The 16,855-nt window shown below is 42.1% G+C and overlaps 2 protein-coding genes across 3 annotated transcripts in view; both read left to right on the top strand.

Annotated features, from left to right (window-relative positions):
• The window catches only part of u2surp (U2 snRNP-associated SURP domain containing), a 14,970-nt gene extending 9,878 nt beyond the window's left edge, over positions 1–5,092 (top strand). For both annotated transcript variants that reach the window (XM_053506841.1, XM_053506842.1), the window contains 13 exons: positions 1–28; positions 159–321; positions 483–562; positions 647–734; positions 922–1,053; positions 1,177–1,357; positions 2,771–2,848; positions 2,937–3,000; positions 3,168–3,327; positions 3,448–3,558; positions 3,744–3,865; positions 3,951–4,121; positions 4,652–5,092. The exon at positions 1–28 is cut by the window's left edge and continues 151 nt beyond it. In XM_053506841.1, coding sequence (XP_053362816.1) covers positions 1–28; positions 159–321; positions 483–562; positions 647–734; positions 922–1,053; positions 1,177–1,357; positions 2,771–2,848; positions 2,937–3,000; positions 3,168–3,327; positions 3,448–3,558; positions 3,744–3,865; positions 3,951–4,121; positions 4,652–4,790 — 1,517 coding nt within the window. In that variant the 3' untranslated portion in view covers positions 4,791–5,092. The remainder of the gene's footprint in view (positions 29–158; positions 322–482; positions 563–646; positions 735–921; positions 1,054–1,176; positions 1,358–2,770; positions 2,849–2,936; positions 3,001–3,167; positions 3,328–3,447; positions 3,559–3,743; positions 3,866–3,950; positions 4,122–4,651) is intronic.
• Positions 5,093–6,526: 1,434 nt separating this feature from the next.
• Positions 6,527–16,595, top strand: tmem59 (transmembrane protein 59). The gene is made up of 8 exons (XM_053506849.1): positions 6,527–6,755; positions 8,039–8,144; positions 8,251–8,345; positions 9,170–9,322; positions 10,344–10,419; positions 10,589–10,703; positions 13,229–13,346; positions 15,790–16,595. Exons 1-8 carry the CDS (start codon positions 6,612–6,614, stop codon positions 15,940–15,942), a joined length of 960 nt encoding a protein of 319 aa, XP_053362824.1. The 5' UTR covers positions 6,527–6,611; the 3' UTR covers positions 15,943–16,595.
• Positions 16,596–16,855: the final 260 nt, after the last annotated feature.

Genomic DNA, 16,855 nt, shown 5'->3' with positions numbered 1-16,855 from the left:
GCTCCAGGAAAGGATCTCTAAAAGACGAGTATGACACCCGATACACACACGGGCAGAAAAAACACAAGGACGAATCCTTCTGTTAATGCTAACGTCTAACTCCTGCACCTGTGTGTGTGTGTGTGTGTGTGTGTGTGTGTGTGTGTGTGTGTGTGCAGTGAGAGAGATAAACTGGAGGAGCTCCTGCGAGGTCTCACCCCCAGGCGGAGTGACGTTGCCGAGGCCATGCTGTTCTGTCTGACTCACGCGGACGCCGCGGAGGAGATAGTGGAGTGTATCGCCGAGTCTCTGTCCATCCTGAAAACGCCGCTTCCCAAAAAGGTCAGATCACCACTAGGGTTAGGGGTCGGGTGGGTGCACGGTGTGTGTGTACACTTTGAAATAAAAGAAGTCTATAGTGCTTTTGTAGACGGGAAGTGAAGATATTTTGTGATCTTGTTTTTTTATGAATAACGTTTTTTTTTTATATATTTTGTTCGCAGATCGCGAGGTTATATTTGGTGTCTGATGTGTTGTATAACTCCTCGGCTAAAGTCGCTAACGCCTCCTATTATCGGAAATTGTATGTCCATTACGTCCTCATTTTTCTGTGTCCTGATTATGAGCACCATGATGTCATTAACTTGGCTTTTTTCCCTTTTAACAGCTTTGAGATTAAACTGTGTCAGATATTCTCTGACCTCAACGCCACCTTTAAGACCATCCAGGGCCACTTACAGTCTGAGAACTTTAAGGTACACACTAGGCTTTAATGTTTATATATAGGGTGTGGGTGTGTGTGGGTGGGTGGTTGTGGGTGTGGGTGTGTGGGTGGGTGTGTGTGTGGGTAGGTGGTTGTGGGTGGGTGGGTGTGTGTGGGTGTGTGACCTGCCTATACAATAGGCATAGAAAGTTCTCAATAGCGTTTTTTTCTCGTCTCAGCAAAGAGTGATGTCGTGTTTCCGAGCGTGGGAAGAGTGGGCCGTGTATCCTGACCCTTTTCTCATCAAACTCCAGAACATTTTCCTGGGTCTCGTCAATCTGGATCCAGAAAAGGAAGCAGAAGTGCCTGAGGTCAGGATTTAACTCCTCTGTTCCTAATGTCTTCCTGTCCACTTTTTAAGAGTTTACATTAAAGGAACTAGCTAATTACAGATAAAGGTTGTTAAAGTGTGTGTGTGTGTGTGTGTGTGTTAGCCCACTGAACAGGCTGAGGATTTGGATGGTGCCCCCATCGTGGAGGAGGAGTTGGATGGAGCTCCTTTAGAGGATGTTGACGGTATGCCAATTGATGGAGCTCCACTAGATGGCGTCGTGTTGGACGACCTTGACGGTGTTCCGATAAAAGGATCAGAGGAAGAACTAGACGGACTCCCTCGTTAGTTACACACACACACACACACACACACACACACACACCCCTCTACACACGTAGGATGATCATGGCATTACACTAAGGGGCGACAAAGTTAAACTCAAGTTTATTATACACTCACCTAATTACTAGGAACACCTGTTCAATTTCTCCTTAATGCAATTATCTAATCAACCAATCACATGGCAGTTGCTTCAATGCATTTAGGGGTGTGGTCCTGGTCAAGATAATCTCTTGAACTCCAAACTGAATGTCAGAATGGGAAAGAAAGGTGATTTAAGCAATTTTGAGTGTGGCATGGTTGTTGGTGCCAGACGGGCCGGTCTGAGTATTTCACAATCTGCTCAGTTACTGGGATTTACACACACAACAATTTCTAGGGTTTACAAAGAATGGTATGAAAAGGGAAAAACATCCAGTATGCGGCAGTCCTGTGGGCGAAAAATGCCTTGTTGATGCTAGAGGTCAGAGGAGAATGGGCCGACTGATTCAAGCTGATAGAAGAACTACTTTGACTGAAATAGAGTCAGAATTTGGTGTAAACAGAATGAGAACATGGATCCATCATGCCTTGTTACCACTGTGCAGGCTGGTGCTGGTGGTGTAATGGTGTGGGGGATGTTTTCTTGGCACACTTTAGGCCCCTTAGTGCCAATTGGGCATCGTTTAAATGCCACGGGCTACCTGAGCATTGTTTCTGACCATGTCCATCCCTTTATGACCACCATGTACTCATCCTCTGATGGCTACTTCCAGCAGGATAATGCACCATGTCACAAAGCTCCAATCATTTCAAGTTGGTTTCTTGAACATGACAATGAGGTCACTGGACTAAAATGTCCCCCACAGTCACCAGATCTCAACCCAATAGAGCATCTTTGATATTGATATCCTATTAATATGGACCAACATTTCTAAAGAATGCTTTCAGCACCTTGTTGAATCAATGCCACGTAGAATTAAGGCAGTTCTGAAGGCGAAAGGGGGTCAAACACTGTATTAGTGTGGTGTTCCTAATAATCCTTTAGGTGAGTGTATACAGGGACGTGTTTCAGTCCCTGAATGTTACACAGTAAAGTAACGTTACATTATTCACACACATCAGATGAGATGGATTTATTCAATTTAATTCAATTTTATTTGTATAGCACTTTTAACAATTGTTATAGTCGCAAAGTAGATTTACACAATCAAAAGAATTATTTAAGTTTGATTGGATGTGAGTGTGTATGTATCAGAATGATCAGATTGTCCCTGATGAACGAGCCGAGGGTGACGGTGCTGAGGGACAAACTCCCTGAGATGGTAATAGGAAGGAACCTTAAGAGGAACCAGACTCAACAGGGAACCCATCCTCATCTATATTAATGAAAGTCTTGTATGCGACAAATAAAATTTGAATTTGTATGTGTTTAGTGGACGGTCTGAAGCCCGGGTTTAAAATGGCTCCGTCTAAGTGGGAGGAGGTAGACGGAGCTGCTTTGGAGGCTCAGGGTGAGTGTCTACACATCTCTCTGAGATCCATCTGTCAGCTTTCCTGTGTTTCTGCGCGTCTTAATGATTCCTGATGTTTAATTTCCAGCTGTCACTACGTCAAAGTGGGAAGTGTTTGATTTGCCTGATGAGTCTGAGAAAAGTGATGAGAGGTAAAAGTCTACACTTATTATTTTTTACAGATCTCCAGATGCTAATTTAAGATTTATGTAAGATATAAGAATGTAAAGTGTATAATTATATAAGAAATAGTGATCGCCTTTGTGTTTGTATTTGTGCTTGTGAGTGTAATAAACCAAAACTCTGTTAAACGTAACAGGAAAGCACATGAAGATGAGGTGAAGGAGACTGTGATGAAGAGTTCCTCATCAGAAGCGCAGTCTCAGGCCCAGCCCGCTAGAGAGGAACATCAGGACTCTAAATCAGCCAAACTCTCAGAGATAAGCGAAGAGAAACGCGCTAAACTGCGAGAGATTGAGGTGAGTGTACTCCTCTCACACACACACACACACACACACACACACACACACACACACACACACACTCCTCTCTATACGGCCGGGCATTCTGTCAGATGTTTAATACGCTTCTGTTCGCAGCTCAAAGTGATGAAGTTTCAGGACGAGCTGGAATCTGGGAAACGGCCCAAAAAACCTGGACAGAGCATTCAGGAGCAGGTGGAGCTCTACAGGGACAAACTACTGCAGAGGGTCAGTCTCACTTCCGACAGGGGACATGGTGTCCTGTACTAGTGTGTGTGTGTGTGTGTGTGTGTGTGTGTGTGTGTGTGAGAATAAATGACCTGTACTCTGAATGTACTTGTATACTGCGGGTTTATTGCAGGAAACATGTGACTGTTTTGATCTTACTGAAGTCTGTGTGTTACAACCTCTAGGAAAAGGAAAAAGAAGTGGAGAAAGATAAAGAGAAGGAAAAAGAGAAAAAGGACAAGGACAAATCTGACACGAGTCATAAAGAGAAAGAAAAAGATGAGTCCTTGTCCAATAGAAAAGAAAAGTAAGTTCCACTGCACGCCTCAGTGTCTGTCTGAGCGTCTGGAGCCGTCTGGTGATGAGATCTAATCTGTGTTGTGGTTGTTTAGGAAGCGCAGACACAGTCCGTCTCCCAGTCCGAGTCGCAGCAGCAGCAGCGCCCGTCGCCTCCGATCTCCATCGCCGCGCTCCGAGCGCGCTGACCGTTCTCACACCAAGGACACCTCGCGCTCCTCCTACAGAGACTCGCCCAGAGACAGCAGCCGGAAATCTTCCAAACGGTCGGCTTCACCTCCACCTGTCTGTTTCTGTCACCATCTGTCTGTCTCTCTTCATCTCCACCTGTCTGTCTCCTCTTCCTCCACCTGTCCCCTTCCTCGCCCCATTACCTGTCTCCACCTCTCTGCCTCTCGGCTACTTTTTGTCTTCGTTATTTCCAGTTCCCGTCCATGCTCCGCCCTTCTCCTCCTGTCTTCACCTATTCTCTCTCTCCTCTCTCTCTCTTGGTGACTCAGTTAAACGATATCCACACTAACTTAGAGAAACTTATTAACCATGAGAAAAGCTAAAGGTTTTGCTTTAATACAAAAAATACATCATCAAATATATACAGCATCTAATATCTATAAAATATAGAATACAGAATAAGTTAAATATAGTGGCGTATTTAGTAGCTGGTTATCAGCACACCCTAGTGGTGGAGTGGTGCAGTCTGTAGGTTCTGATCAGCTGTTTGAGATTCTGACAGTTGTGTGTTTGCTACATGTTGTATTCATGCTCTCTTTCTCTCTCTCTGTTCTTTATTATACAGGTCACCCTCCCCCTCAGCCACACCCAAACGCTCCCGCAGGTCGAGATCACGAACACCCAAAAAATCCTCCAAGAAATCCCGCTCCCGTTCCCGCTCACCACACCGCTCACACAAAAAATCCAAAAAGAGCAAACACTGAGAAGAAACGTCAGCGTCTCCTCTGTGCCTCAGTCTCATCTCATCTGTGCGTGTGTGTAGGAAGCTTCCATGTTTCTCCTCTTCCTCCATGAGATTCAGTTCCACATGCACGCCCGCGGTCCCGTGTGATATGGGCTTTTCACTGGAGTTTATACCAGCGAGCTCTGCTCAAGTGCTCTCCGAACCATGCGGTATTTTTGCTCGTGGTTTTTAGGTCCCTGCAAAAATGACGTAAATTAAAAGTGTATGTTTCAGTTGTATAGATGTTTTGATTTTCAATAAAGACAGCGTACATGAACTTTATCTGAGATGTACAGATATTTATTAAGGCTTTTTGAAATAGGGCAGTAGTGGCTCAAAATGGTTAAGGTTCTGGGTTGCTGATCTGAAGGTCGGCAGTTTGATTCCCAGCAACGCCCTTAACACTCTCTGCTCCAGGGGGCGCTGTATCCTGGATGACGCCGTCAATCCTGATATACATCATCTTTTCTCACTGTGCTGTAAGGTACATGAGAAAATAAGTAAATCTCTGAATGGAACGATTTGGAGGAACACGAAACGCGTTTAAGTAAACACATCTTGGCTGAGCCACCATATATGGAGTACAGGGAAACGATTTCTTCAGCAGGCTGACAACACTATTACAGATCCTATTTCATGTGTTTATTGCTCAGATTATTTTGTAAGCAGCAGAAAAAATACAAACTGTACCAGTCAAAGGTTTGGACAGCCCTCCTAATTCACTGTTCCTTGTTTAGTGATTTATTTTCTACATTCTATAACAATACTGGATTTTTTCCAAACTGTGTACATTTAATGAAGTTACAGCAGTCAGTTGTTATATTAAGACATGAAGGTCAGCTGTTCTGGATCAGTTCCTATAAGAACAGTATTGTGTGGAGTGTGTTTGTAAAACCCATCGAGCTCCATGATGATGAAACTGTCTCTCATGAAGACCTTCCCAGGAGAACAAGACCAAAACTGAGCTCTACTGCAGAGGAGAAGTTCATTTAGAGTCACCAGCCTCAGAAATCACCAATTAACAACCAGCAGCTCAGATTAGAGCCGTTATGAAGCTTTACAGAGCAGAAGGAGCAGATAAACATCTCAATATCAACTGTTCAGAGGAGATTATTGTGTGTTTGGATAATAAACACCTTCAGTATTGTTTTACAGTGTAGAAAGAAATAAACATCAGGGACGACCGTGGGGCTATAAAAGGTGTACAAACTTTATTTTTTTTCTCTGCACAACAACAAAAATCTAGAATCGTGTTGTTTTTCAGCCTGCGGTGAGGATGTAGTGAAATCCAATAATACTGTAAGCAGTTTATTTTAAAGCATAGATGAAATGTTTAGAGTTCATTAAGCTTTATTATAAAAGCATTACACAATAACAATAACTGTAGAAACTCCGAAACTAATGTAGTGATTATTTTAATAAGGCTGGTTTGTGAAAGATCACTCCTCAGGTCTCTCACACACACACACACACACACACACACAGATCAGGACTGAAGAACTCAATCTGCTGTGTTTGAACATTTTAAATGTGCTTTAGATTATAATTAAGAAATATATTTTATGGTTATATATCACTTGCCCTGCCTCGGTCATAAGAATAGAGATCATCATCATCATCATCATCATTCACATATTTAATGTTCCTGTGGTTTAGCAGTTAAACGTCTGATCACGAACCCGGAAGTCACGTGTGTTCTCGCGAGACTTCAGCCCGGTCCGTGAGGCGGAAGTGGAGCGGTGTTTGTTTGTTGTTTGTGGTGGTGTTCGCAGTTTCGCAGGTTGTGTGAGGCGGATTGGAGATGAAGACCTTCGGCCTGTTCCTGAGCTTCTCCTGCTCCATGCTCCTCTGCTGCTCCGCTTCCGCCTTCGATGGAGTTTTGGGCAGCAGCGCTTCATGTCACAGGAGCTGCGGGATGACGTACAGCCTGCACACATACCCGCGGGTCAGTGCTGTTAGCACCACGGGCTAGTTAGCACCACAGGCTAACAGGGGGATTAGCACAGCGACATTAACACACATTACAGCCCCGACTCGTGTTACCGTAACTCCGCTGTTTATTAGCAATCTGAGGAGAAGTGAGGGACAATTAAAGTGAGACATGTCCTGTGTCTGTGTCCATGTCCTGTGTCTCAGTCCTGTGTCCGTGTCCGTGTCCTGTGTCCGTGTCTTGTGTCTGTGTCCGTGTCCTGTGTCTCAGTCCTCTGTCTGTGTCCTGTGTCTCAGTCCTCTGTCTGTGTCCTGTGTCTCAGTCCTCTGTCTGTGTCCTGTGTCTGTGTCCGTGTCCTGTGTCTCAGTCCTCTGTCTGTGTCCTGTGTCTCAGTCCTCTGTCTGTGTCCTGTGTCTCAGTCCTCTGTCTGTGTCCTGTGTCCATGTCCTGTGTCCGTGTCCTGTGTCTCAGTCCTCTGTCTGTGTCCGTGTCCTGTGTCTCAGTCCTGTGTCCGTGTCCTGTGTCTCAGTCCTCTGTCTGTGTCCTGTGTCTGTGTCCATGTCCTGTGTCCGTGTCCTGTGTCTCAGTCCTCTGTCTGTGTCCGTGTCCTGTGTCTCAGTCCTGTGTCCGTGTCCTGTGTCTCAGTCCTCTGTCTGTGTCCTGTGTCTCAGTCCTCTGTCTGTGTCCTGTGTCTCAGTCCTCTGTCTGTGTCCTGTGTCTCAGTCCTCTGTCTGTGTCCTGTGTCCGTGTCCTGTGTCTCAGTCCTCTGTCTGTGTCTGTGTCCTGTGTCTCAGTCCTCTGTCTGTGTCCATGTCCTGTGTCCGTGTCCTGTGTCTCAGTCCTCTGTCTGTGTCCATGTCCTGTGTCCGTGTCCTGTGTCTCAGTCCTCTGTCTGTGTCCGTGTCCTGTGTCTCAGTCCTCTGTCTGTGTCCGTGTCCTGTGTCTCAGTCCTCTGTCTGTGTCCGTGTCCTGTGTCTCAGTCCTCTGTCTGTGTCCGTGTCCTGTGTCCGTGTCCTGTGTCCGTGTCCTGTGTCCGTGTCCTGTGTCCCAGTCTGAGGTAAACCTGCTCCAGGCTGGACGTTAAATCCGCTTCATCTGTTAATGTTCTAGCTTTAGTTAATTCTATTCACTTCTATCCAGTTATATTTATATAACACACGTCACTATGATCAGTGTCACAAAGCAGCTTCACAAAATCACAAGAACATGATGGAAATGTGGAGAAGTTATCAGTTAATTCTATCAGATTGTCCCTGATGAACAAGTTGAATGGTGTGTGTGTGTGTGTGTGTGTTTAGGAAGCGGAGCTGTTCGCCTGTCAGAGAGGATGCAGACTTTTCTCCATCTGCCAGTTTGTGGGAGACAGTGAGGATCTGAATCAGACCAAGTCCGAGTGTGACTCCGGTACACCCCCCCCTCACCCCCTCACCCCTCTCACCCTGAGCTGTGAGACTTACACACACCTGGTGTGTTCACACTAAACCTCACTCTGTTCCCTTTTCCTCCGCAGCCTGTAACGAGGCGTACGATGGGGCGGATGAGCAGTTCGCCTGCAGTCTGGGGTGTCAGGGGCAGCTTCCCATCGCCGAGCAGAGACAAGAGCAGGTCCGGAGCACACACATACATATACACACACACACACACACACTGATGGGAAACACAGAGACAATAAACTACAGTAGTTAAATAAAATGTTGCGTAATGTTGGATTTATCATTGTGTGTGAAAGGAAATGTCTCCTTTGAAGTTTTCAAATAGAAGCAAAGAACAAATAAACTCTCCTTAAACCATCAGACAGGATGATAACGTCTGCACTTACTGTTATGAGGCAGGTATTAGACATGAAAACAAAATCACTAAAATAATTGTGAATTTAGAATTTAAATAATTTTTTAAATAGGAATGCATTTAACAACACAAGTCAATAAATAACATTGACAGAAATGTGAAAACAATCAACAGTTTAGACGTAGTGATGGTGAGATAAAGCCTCCTGTAGTTGTCAAGGTTTTTACACTAATAGTTTCACCATAAGATTAATTTCATGAAATTGCATTGGCCAGCTTGTAGTACTGACACCTAGTGAACAGATGTGGTATTGCAGGTAGACCCTGACATCACAGGCAGCTCAGTTATACACACATCAACTGCCAGTTATAGTGTATTCATGATTGACGTGTGTGTATGTTTAATCCACTGTGCAAAGGAAGTATTTGTGCACATAATTACCATCTCCGAATCTTTGAAAATTAAGTAAAGAACAAAATAAGTGTCTGACTATATTTTAGCAATTATTTAATGTGATTATCAGTTGGTAAAAATAGTTTTTTTTCTTTGTTTCTTTTATTAATGAACATCATGAATACCACTACAAGCCACTGATGAGTTTCTGATCTTTCTGTGACGAGATGTTTGATGTGTTTCTTCAGTTGTTGGCCATGATGCCCCGAATACACTTGCTCTACCCCCTGACGCTGGTGCAGGGATTCTGGGAGGACATGATGAACCAGGCCCATGAGTTTATTGCCTCATCATGGACATTTTACCTGCAGGCTGATGATGGGAAAGTGGTAATTTTCCAGGTGAAACCCCATTTTATTATTAACTTAATATATTATTTTAATTAATAGTTGTACAGTAATCTTTATACACACATGCCTTTGGTATCACATACTTTTGCTCAATTATACAGAGCATAACAGACAACAATAACACACTCACAAGAAAGCGTGTAATTTCTGGAGGACACAAACAGGAAGTGTTAAGTAGAACAGGTTAAACAGCAAATAAACAGTTCAAACATAAGAAACAGAAATGCACAAGTGTACACACCTAGAGACTTTAGCAACCGACACCACCCGAGATTAACGCTTATGGAGACACATCTCAACGTCAGTGCCAGGGGAGGTTTAGAATTTTTGTAGTTCAGATGCTTCTGTTTAGAAGAAAAAACACATTAAATACCATTGTATTCAGGAGGGTGTCCAAACTTTCGAATGGTACTTTAGTTTGGCCCAACCATAGCAGTGAGAATCATGTAGAGGAGCTAGCAAAAATTAGCACTGTTTTAATGTCCGTTGAAATGTCATGTCTGCTCGTCTTTAATCAGCCACAAGAATGTCCAGACCCGCCACATAAATTCACCTGATGACCATTAGGGGGAGCTGAAGTGCAGAACAGTGTGGATACAGATTACTGAAATTACAGACTTTTACAGAAATTAAAAATCTATGAAAAAACTATTAAACTATTTCCAGAAAAACTGATTACAGTACAGGAGCGTCTCTTATACTTCAAAAGTTCTGAATGTTTTCTTTCCATCTGTAATGAGTTTAGAGTCAATAATGTCATAATCACTGTCACAAATGCCTTCATATGAATTACATCACATCTCTCTCAAAAAAATAAAAGACATTATTGTAAGTTTATTTGTTTATTCACTTTGACAAATTCAACAACTGTTAAAAGTGTCTGTTAAAAAATATATAACTTTTTTAATACATTTTTTTAAAATAAAGAAAATATTAGTGAGACGTGAGTAATTTTCATTTATATACAGTAGGTATTCATGAAAATGTATAATTTTATATATTTTTTCTACAGACCGGACCACAGGTTCAGTTTGTGTCTCAGGTAGACATGGACAGGGAGGAGCTGCAGGAGGAGCCTCGGAGTTCAGGTACACGTACCTAATTATTAAAATTAATTCATTATTTCTCCTACATGTAAATTAAATTCCACTAGAAGTTAAAGTACCACCTACCACTGTTCCTGAGTGTAATTAGCAGTAATAATAATAATAATAATTTAACCAGACGGCTGATTAGAGCTGCGTGTCTCTGTAACAGATCCTGAGATCCGCGAGCCGGTGTACAGAGAGTTCAGTAGGAGCTTTAACCAGCAGAGGTTCGGCGCAGTGGCACGCGATCAGGATGAATATACCTTCTTCAGCTGTTTCTCCAGGTGTGTGTGTGTGTGCGTTTCAGAGAAAGATCGGAGAATGTATCTTTATACAGTTTAATCTTGGTTTGCAAGCATAATTTGTTCCGGAAGTGTGTTTGGATATCAGATCACTCATCACTCGTATACCAAAGCGAATAGACAATTCGTTCCACAACCCAAAAATATTCATAGAAAATATAAAGTAAAAATAAAACAAATGAACCTGCACTTTATCTTTAAAAAGAATCACGACCGAGGAGGGGCGGGGCTGCTGAGTACGACTACTTTCTCACACACACACACACACACACACACACACACACAATAGTTTACCGAATAGAGCCTCACAAGCTTGCTGCTCAGGTTTGTGAAAGTCATCCTACTTGCACACACACAAAATAAAGGATGCTTTACACACTCACACATAGTCACGGCCTTATAGTAAACAGTACACACAGATGTTAACTATACGAGTGACGCACTGAGACCGAGCAGTGAAACGATTACCCACAGTTCTGCAGAGAGAGAAAAACCATTGGCTCAGTTGTGATCACGTGAACATGTGACGTCGAAACAAGAAGCGCATGTGTGTCACATGATCCCAGATGATTACATGATGCGTATATCAAGACTCGCTCGTTCATCATATTTTTGTGGAAAGCTTGCAAACTGGGTTACTCTCAATCCGAGGTTCCACTGTATACAGAAAAAATGGACAGAATAAAAAACCCTATTTTTCAGCATTAGATTCAGGAATATTACATATTTTGTGAGTGATGTTATTGTTAATGTACCAACTAAAATGAAGGCAGCTGTGATGTGTGCACTTTCAGTGAACATTATAATAGACGACTCTTTATTAAATCTGTACAGGACTTTGTTACACACTTGACTTTAAGGTTCCAGCAGTTCTGTATAAATCAGATCGGGACTTTTAGGCTTTTAGAAAGTCATCAGTTGTTTATAAACAAAGTCAGAGAGCACCATGGCATGTCTGTCACCCACTGATTAACATTATTATAAATTAATATGCAGTGGTGTTCAAAATAATAGCAGTGTGTTTAAAAAAGTGAGTAAAGCTCCATATCCATATAATAACTTTGAATTTAAATCACATAAATGCATTGGACTCCCTGCACGTTCTATTCTGAATCACAACATGAAGAAAAATGTGCTAAATGTATTATTAGTTTAATGTAAGTGAAGAAAAACAAATATTAGTCTGTTCAAACTAATAGCAGTGTGGAGTTTAATTAGAGAGGTAAATTATTCTGTGGAAAACGGGCATCAAACAAGTTCCCCTTATTTAAGAATAAATGCAGAAAAGGTTGTCCTGTGCATTCCCCTCTGAAAATTAGAGTAAAACGGGTCGTCCAGACATTGTTCAGAACAACAGCGTACTTTTATTCAAAAGTTGATTAGAGATGGAAAAAAACATACTAAGAAGAGCAGAAAATGATAGACTGCTCTGCTAAAATGATACTATAATGCTTTAAAATGGAGCCCAAAACCAGAAAGATGTGAAAGAAAACGGAAAACTACCATTCGAATGGATCGAAGGATAACAAAATTGGCAAAGACTCAGCCAATGATCAGTTCCAGCAGGTCAAAGTGTTTGTCAGGCCCCCAAACACTGAGTTCAGGCCACAGTACACTGTGAAGACGGTGAAGCATGGAGGCACAAGCATCATGATATGGGGAAGCTTCTCGTACTGTGGTGTTGGGTCTATTTATCACATTTCAGGGATCTTGGATCAGTTTGAGTCCATCAGAATACTTAGAGGTCACGTTGCCTTATGCTGAAGAGGAAATGCCCTTGAAATGGGTGTTTCAACAAGACAACGACCACAAACACACCAGTAAGCGAGCAGCATCTTACATTTTCATTTAGGCATTAGGTTAAGGGCCGCGCTCAAGGGCCCAACAGTGGCAACTTGGTGGTTGTGGGGTTTGAACCTGGGATCTTCCGAACCGTAGTCCAATGCCTTAACCACTGAGCTACCCCTGACCCATCTTGGTTCCAGACCAACAGGATTAACGAAGAAAGCAGGTTATACAACTAAATATTAGTTTAAAGTTTCATCTTTCTTGTGCATCTCTAAGCATTTTTGTTTAAATGGTGAATTCATCACTTTGTAACGATGAATGTCACTGCTATTAGTTTGAACAGACTAATATTTGTTTTTTTTCACTAACATTAAACTAATAATACATTTAACACATTTTTCTTCATGTTGTGATTCAGAATAGAACATGCAGGAGTCAAATGCATTTATGTGATTTAAATTAAAAGTTATTACATGGATATGGAGCTTTACTCACTTTTTTCAACACACTGCTATTATTTTGAACACAACTGTATAAGGACATGGTGGCTCAGACGTCTGCACTCACAGGTCAGTTACTCAGTCTGTAATATTCAGTGTCTGAGGAATCCTGTCTCACACACAATTACAACATTCTTATATGAAAATAAAATGTCCTCATTTATTTATTCATCGATAGTGGAACTGTGTGTGTGTGTGTGTGTGTGTGTGTGTGTTCAGGAGCCCGTGGTTGCCTGGCTGGATTTTGACTACTACTTTGGTTCTGTCGGTTCTGGTTCTAATTTGGATCTGCTGTGCTACGATGGCCACCGCGGCGGATCAGTACGTCCCTGCTGAGGTACATAAACCCTAACCTCAAACTTCTTAACCCACACACACACACACACACCTTTACACGTAGAGAGTGGTGCACACAGACCACACACAGTCGTCACTTCCCTGATTTAACCCTGAGCTCCCACTGCCTGTTAGGAAGCAGGTCTGTCTGCAGGTCTGTGATTATTTAAAGCTGGCAGACGGCTGAGGTGGGCGTCACCTCTGCATAACACAGACGTTCAGTTGTCTGTGACAGGTCACCGAGCTTCAGCTTCTTCACTGTTTCGAGTTTATAATGTTCTCCTCGACTCCTGGAGAGAACTGTACATGTACAGTCGTGGCCAAAAGTTTTGAGAATTACATAAATATTGGAAATTGGAAAAGTTGCTGCTTAAGTTTTTATAATAGCAATTTGCATATACTCCAGAATGTTATGAAGAGTGATCAGATGAATTGCAGAGTCCTTCTTTGCCATGAAAATTAACTTAATCCCCCAAAAAAACCTTTCCACTGCATTTCATTGCTGTTATTAAAGGACCTGCTGAGATCATTTCAGTAATCGTCTTGTTAACTCAGGTGAGAATGTTGACGAGCACAAGGCTGAAGATCATTATGTCAGGCTGATTGGGTTAGAATGGCAGACTTGACATGTTAAAAGGAGGGTGATGCTTGAAATCATTGTTCCAACGTAACCATGGTGACCTGAAAAGAAACGCGTGCAGCCATCATTGTGTTGCATAAAAATGGCTTCACAGGCAACTAAGATTGCACCTAAATCAACAATTTATAGGATCATCAAGAACTTTAAGGAAAGAGATTCAATTCTTGTTAAGAAGGCTTCAGGGCGTCCAAGAAAGTCCAGCAAGCGCCAGGATCGTCTCCTAAAGAGGATTCAGCTGCGGGATCGGAGTGCCACCAGTGCAGAGCTCGCTCAGGAATGGCAGCAGGCAGGTGTGAGCAAATCTGCACGCACAGTGAGGCGAAGACTTTTGGAAGATGGCCTGGTGTCAAGAAGGGCAGCAAAGAATCCACTTCTCTCCAAAAAAAAACATCAGGGACAGATTGATCTTCTGCAGAAAGTATGGTGAATGGACTGCTGAGGACTGGGGCAAAGTCATATTCTCCGATGAAGCCTCTTCCCGATTGTTTGGAGCATCTGGAAAAAGGCTTGTCCGGAGAAGAAAAGGTGAGCGCTACCATCAGTCCTGTGTCATGCCAACAGTAAAGCATCCTGAGACCATTCGTGTGTGGGGTTGCTTCTCATCCAAGGGAGTGGGCTCACTGTGCCCAAAAACACAGCCATGAATAAAGACTGGTACCAAACCAACCTCCAACAGCAACTTCTTCCAACAAATCAACAACAGTTTGGTGAAGAACAATGTATTTTCCAGCACGATGGAGCACCGCGCCATAAGGCAAAAGTGATAACTAGGTGGCTCGGGGACCAAAACGTTAAAATTTTGGGTCCATGACCTGGAAACTCCCCAGATCTTAATCCCATTGAGAACTTGTAGTCAATCCTTAAGAGGCGAGTGGACAAACAAAAACCCACTAATTCTGACAAACTCCAAGAGGTGATTATGAAAGAATGGGTAGCTATCAGTCAGGGTTTGGCCCAGAAGTTGATTGAGAGCCCAGTCGAATTGCAGAGGTCCTGAAAAAGAAGATCTAACACTGCAAATACTGACTCTTTACATAAATGTCATGTAATTGTCGATAAAAGCCTTTGAAACGTATGAAGTGCTTGTAATTATATTTTAACTGAAACAAAGATCTAAAAGCAGTTTAGCAGCAAACTTTGTGAAAACTAATATTTGTGTCATTCTCAAAACTTTTGTCCATGACTGTATTTATCATAGATGGAAATCTCCAGACATCACGATCACCAGGTGCCCAGGCCATCTGTATTACCATTTTATAAATTTCATGATTCAATGTTAATATTTGTTTTAGATTCTTAAGAAATAATTTGCACATGATGCTGTGCCACCTGCTAAGTGTGAATAGTTTAGAGCACCACCTTTAGGATCATAGAGGAACTGCAGATACTCAAGTGCAAGAAATAGTGTATACAAATATACAGTATATATATGTATAATTTTGGAGTCAGCGTGACGGTGCATGAATTACCTCACGAAAGAATCATGATACATCCCTAAATCTGTTTTCTTTCGTCCATCTCTAATATTCATGAAATATTGGGTTCAAATACAGGACGAGTAGCTTCATGTTTCTGAATATAGGATGTCGTGTATCATAAAGGATGGACGTTAACAATAGCTTTATATGTGGAGTGATGGAGGCACGAGTCAGCTTAATGGGCTTGTGGTTGTGAAGAATCTCCACAGCTCCTGAATGGACTGAAAGAGCCCAGCCCTAACCCTAGCCCTTAATTATTTTTACAGAATGACACTGATCTTATAATTGTTTTTATTCTGAGAGAATTATTATTTCTATTCCTGTAGAAGTTGAGTATTTATGGAGACCTGGAGTACATGAAGGAGCAGAAGCTGAAGCCTTACCCACAATCCTCTCTGGTGATCGTCACCTCTTTGGTGAAGGAGGACGAGGCTGAAGCGCTTCCAGCTAAGATCAAAGCGGATCTGAGCGCCATTTAAACTCCATCTGACCAAAGTGTAAATGTTTATGGATGAGGGAATGTGCATTAGAGGCAACGTACGCGTCGAGGCTTTATTAGAAATTTTCTTTAGATAATGGGGATTATTTCTTTACCACATTATGCTTTGTGTGTGTGTGTGTGTGTGTGTGTGTGTGTGTGTGTGTGTATGAGTGGTGATTTTTCAAGGACATTAAATCGCCCCCAGGCCCTGTATTTACTGTTGGTTTGACGATTGCAGATTTTTCTATGTGATGTTTAGGTACAGGGGTGTGTGTGTGTGTGTGTGTGTGTGTGTGTGAGTGTGTGTGTGATTTACAGTGTGTAGATTCAGATTGAGTTTTTCTTTTCACCTGTGTTTAAATGGAGCAGTGGGTGCATGTTTATATACAGTAGTGTGTGAGAAACCTCGTCAGCAGTTTAGGGCTCTATTACAAAACTAAGTCAGGAAAAGTCAGTGTGTTTGTGTAGACGTGGTGACGGTAAAACTAACCTGGTGTTAGACCTGGTGAGACTGCGCTCAGCAATGACATCAATAATCAATATAGCTTCAATATAATCATCTATCAAACTAATCAAACTGTTAAAAATGTGGAAGACTTTTAAGGTTGGGTTTGACTTTCTAAAATTCTTACAATAAAAAGTGAAAAGAAACCGTTGTCTGTGTGTGTGTGTGTGTGTAGATTACGAGCTCATTTCATAGATCCTCCTCACACCCATTAAAATGGTCAGGTTCTGGAGTGTGTAAAACAAAATGTTTTAGACTACTGCTTTTTTAATGTTTTGTGATGGAACTTTAAAGAATGTTTAATATTTTTCTTGAGTCCTTACTTTAATTTAATTAATTTTAATTTGTACTGTACAAGTTGATAGTTACAAAAATATTGATAAATTAATATTCTTTATCTTTAACA

The sequence above is a fragment of the Clarias gariepinus genome, chromosome 11 (genome assembly GCF_024256425.1).
Source record: "Clarias gariepinus isolate MV-2021 ecotype Netherlands chromosome 11, CGAR_prim_01v2, whole genome shotgun sequence".
Classification (NCBI taxonomy): domain Eukaryota; kingdom Metazoa; phylum Chordata; class Actinopteri; order Siluriformes; family Clariidae; genus Clarias; species Clarias gariepinus.
Note: the sequence above shows the minus strand (reverse complement) of the source record. Positions and strands in the feature narration are given on the sequence as shown.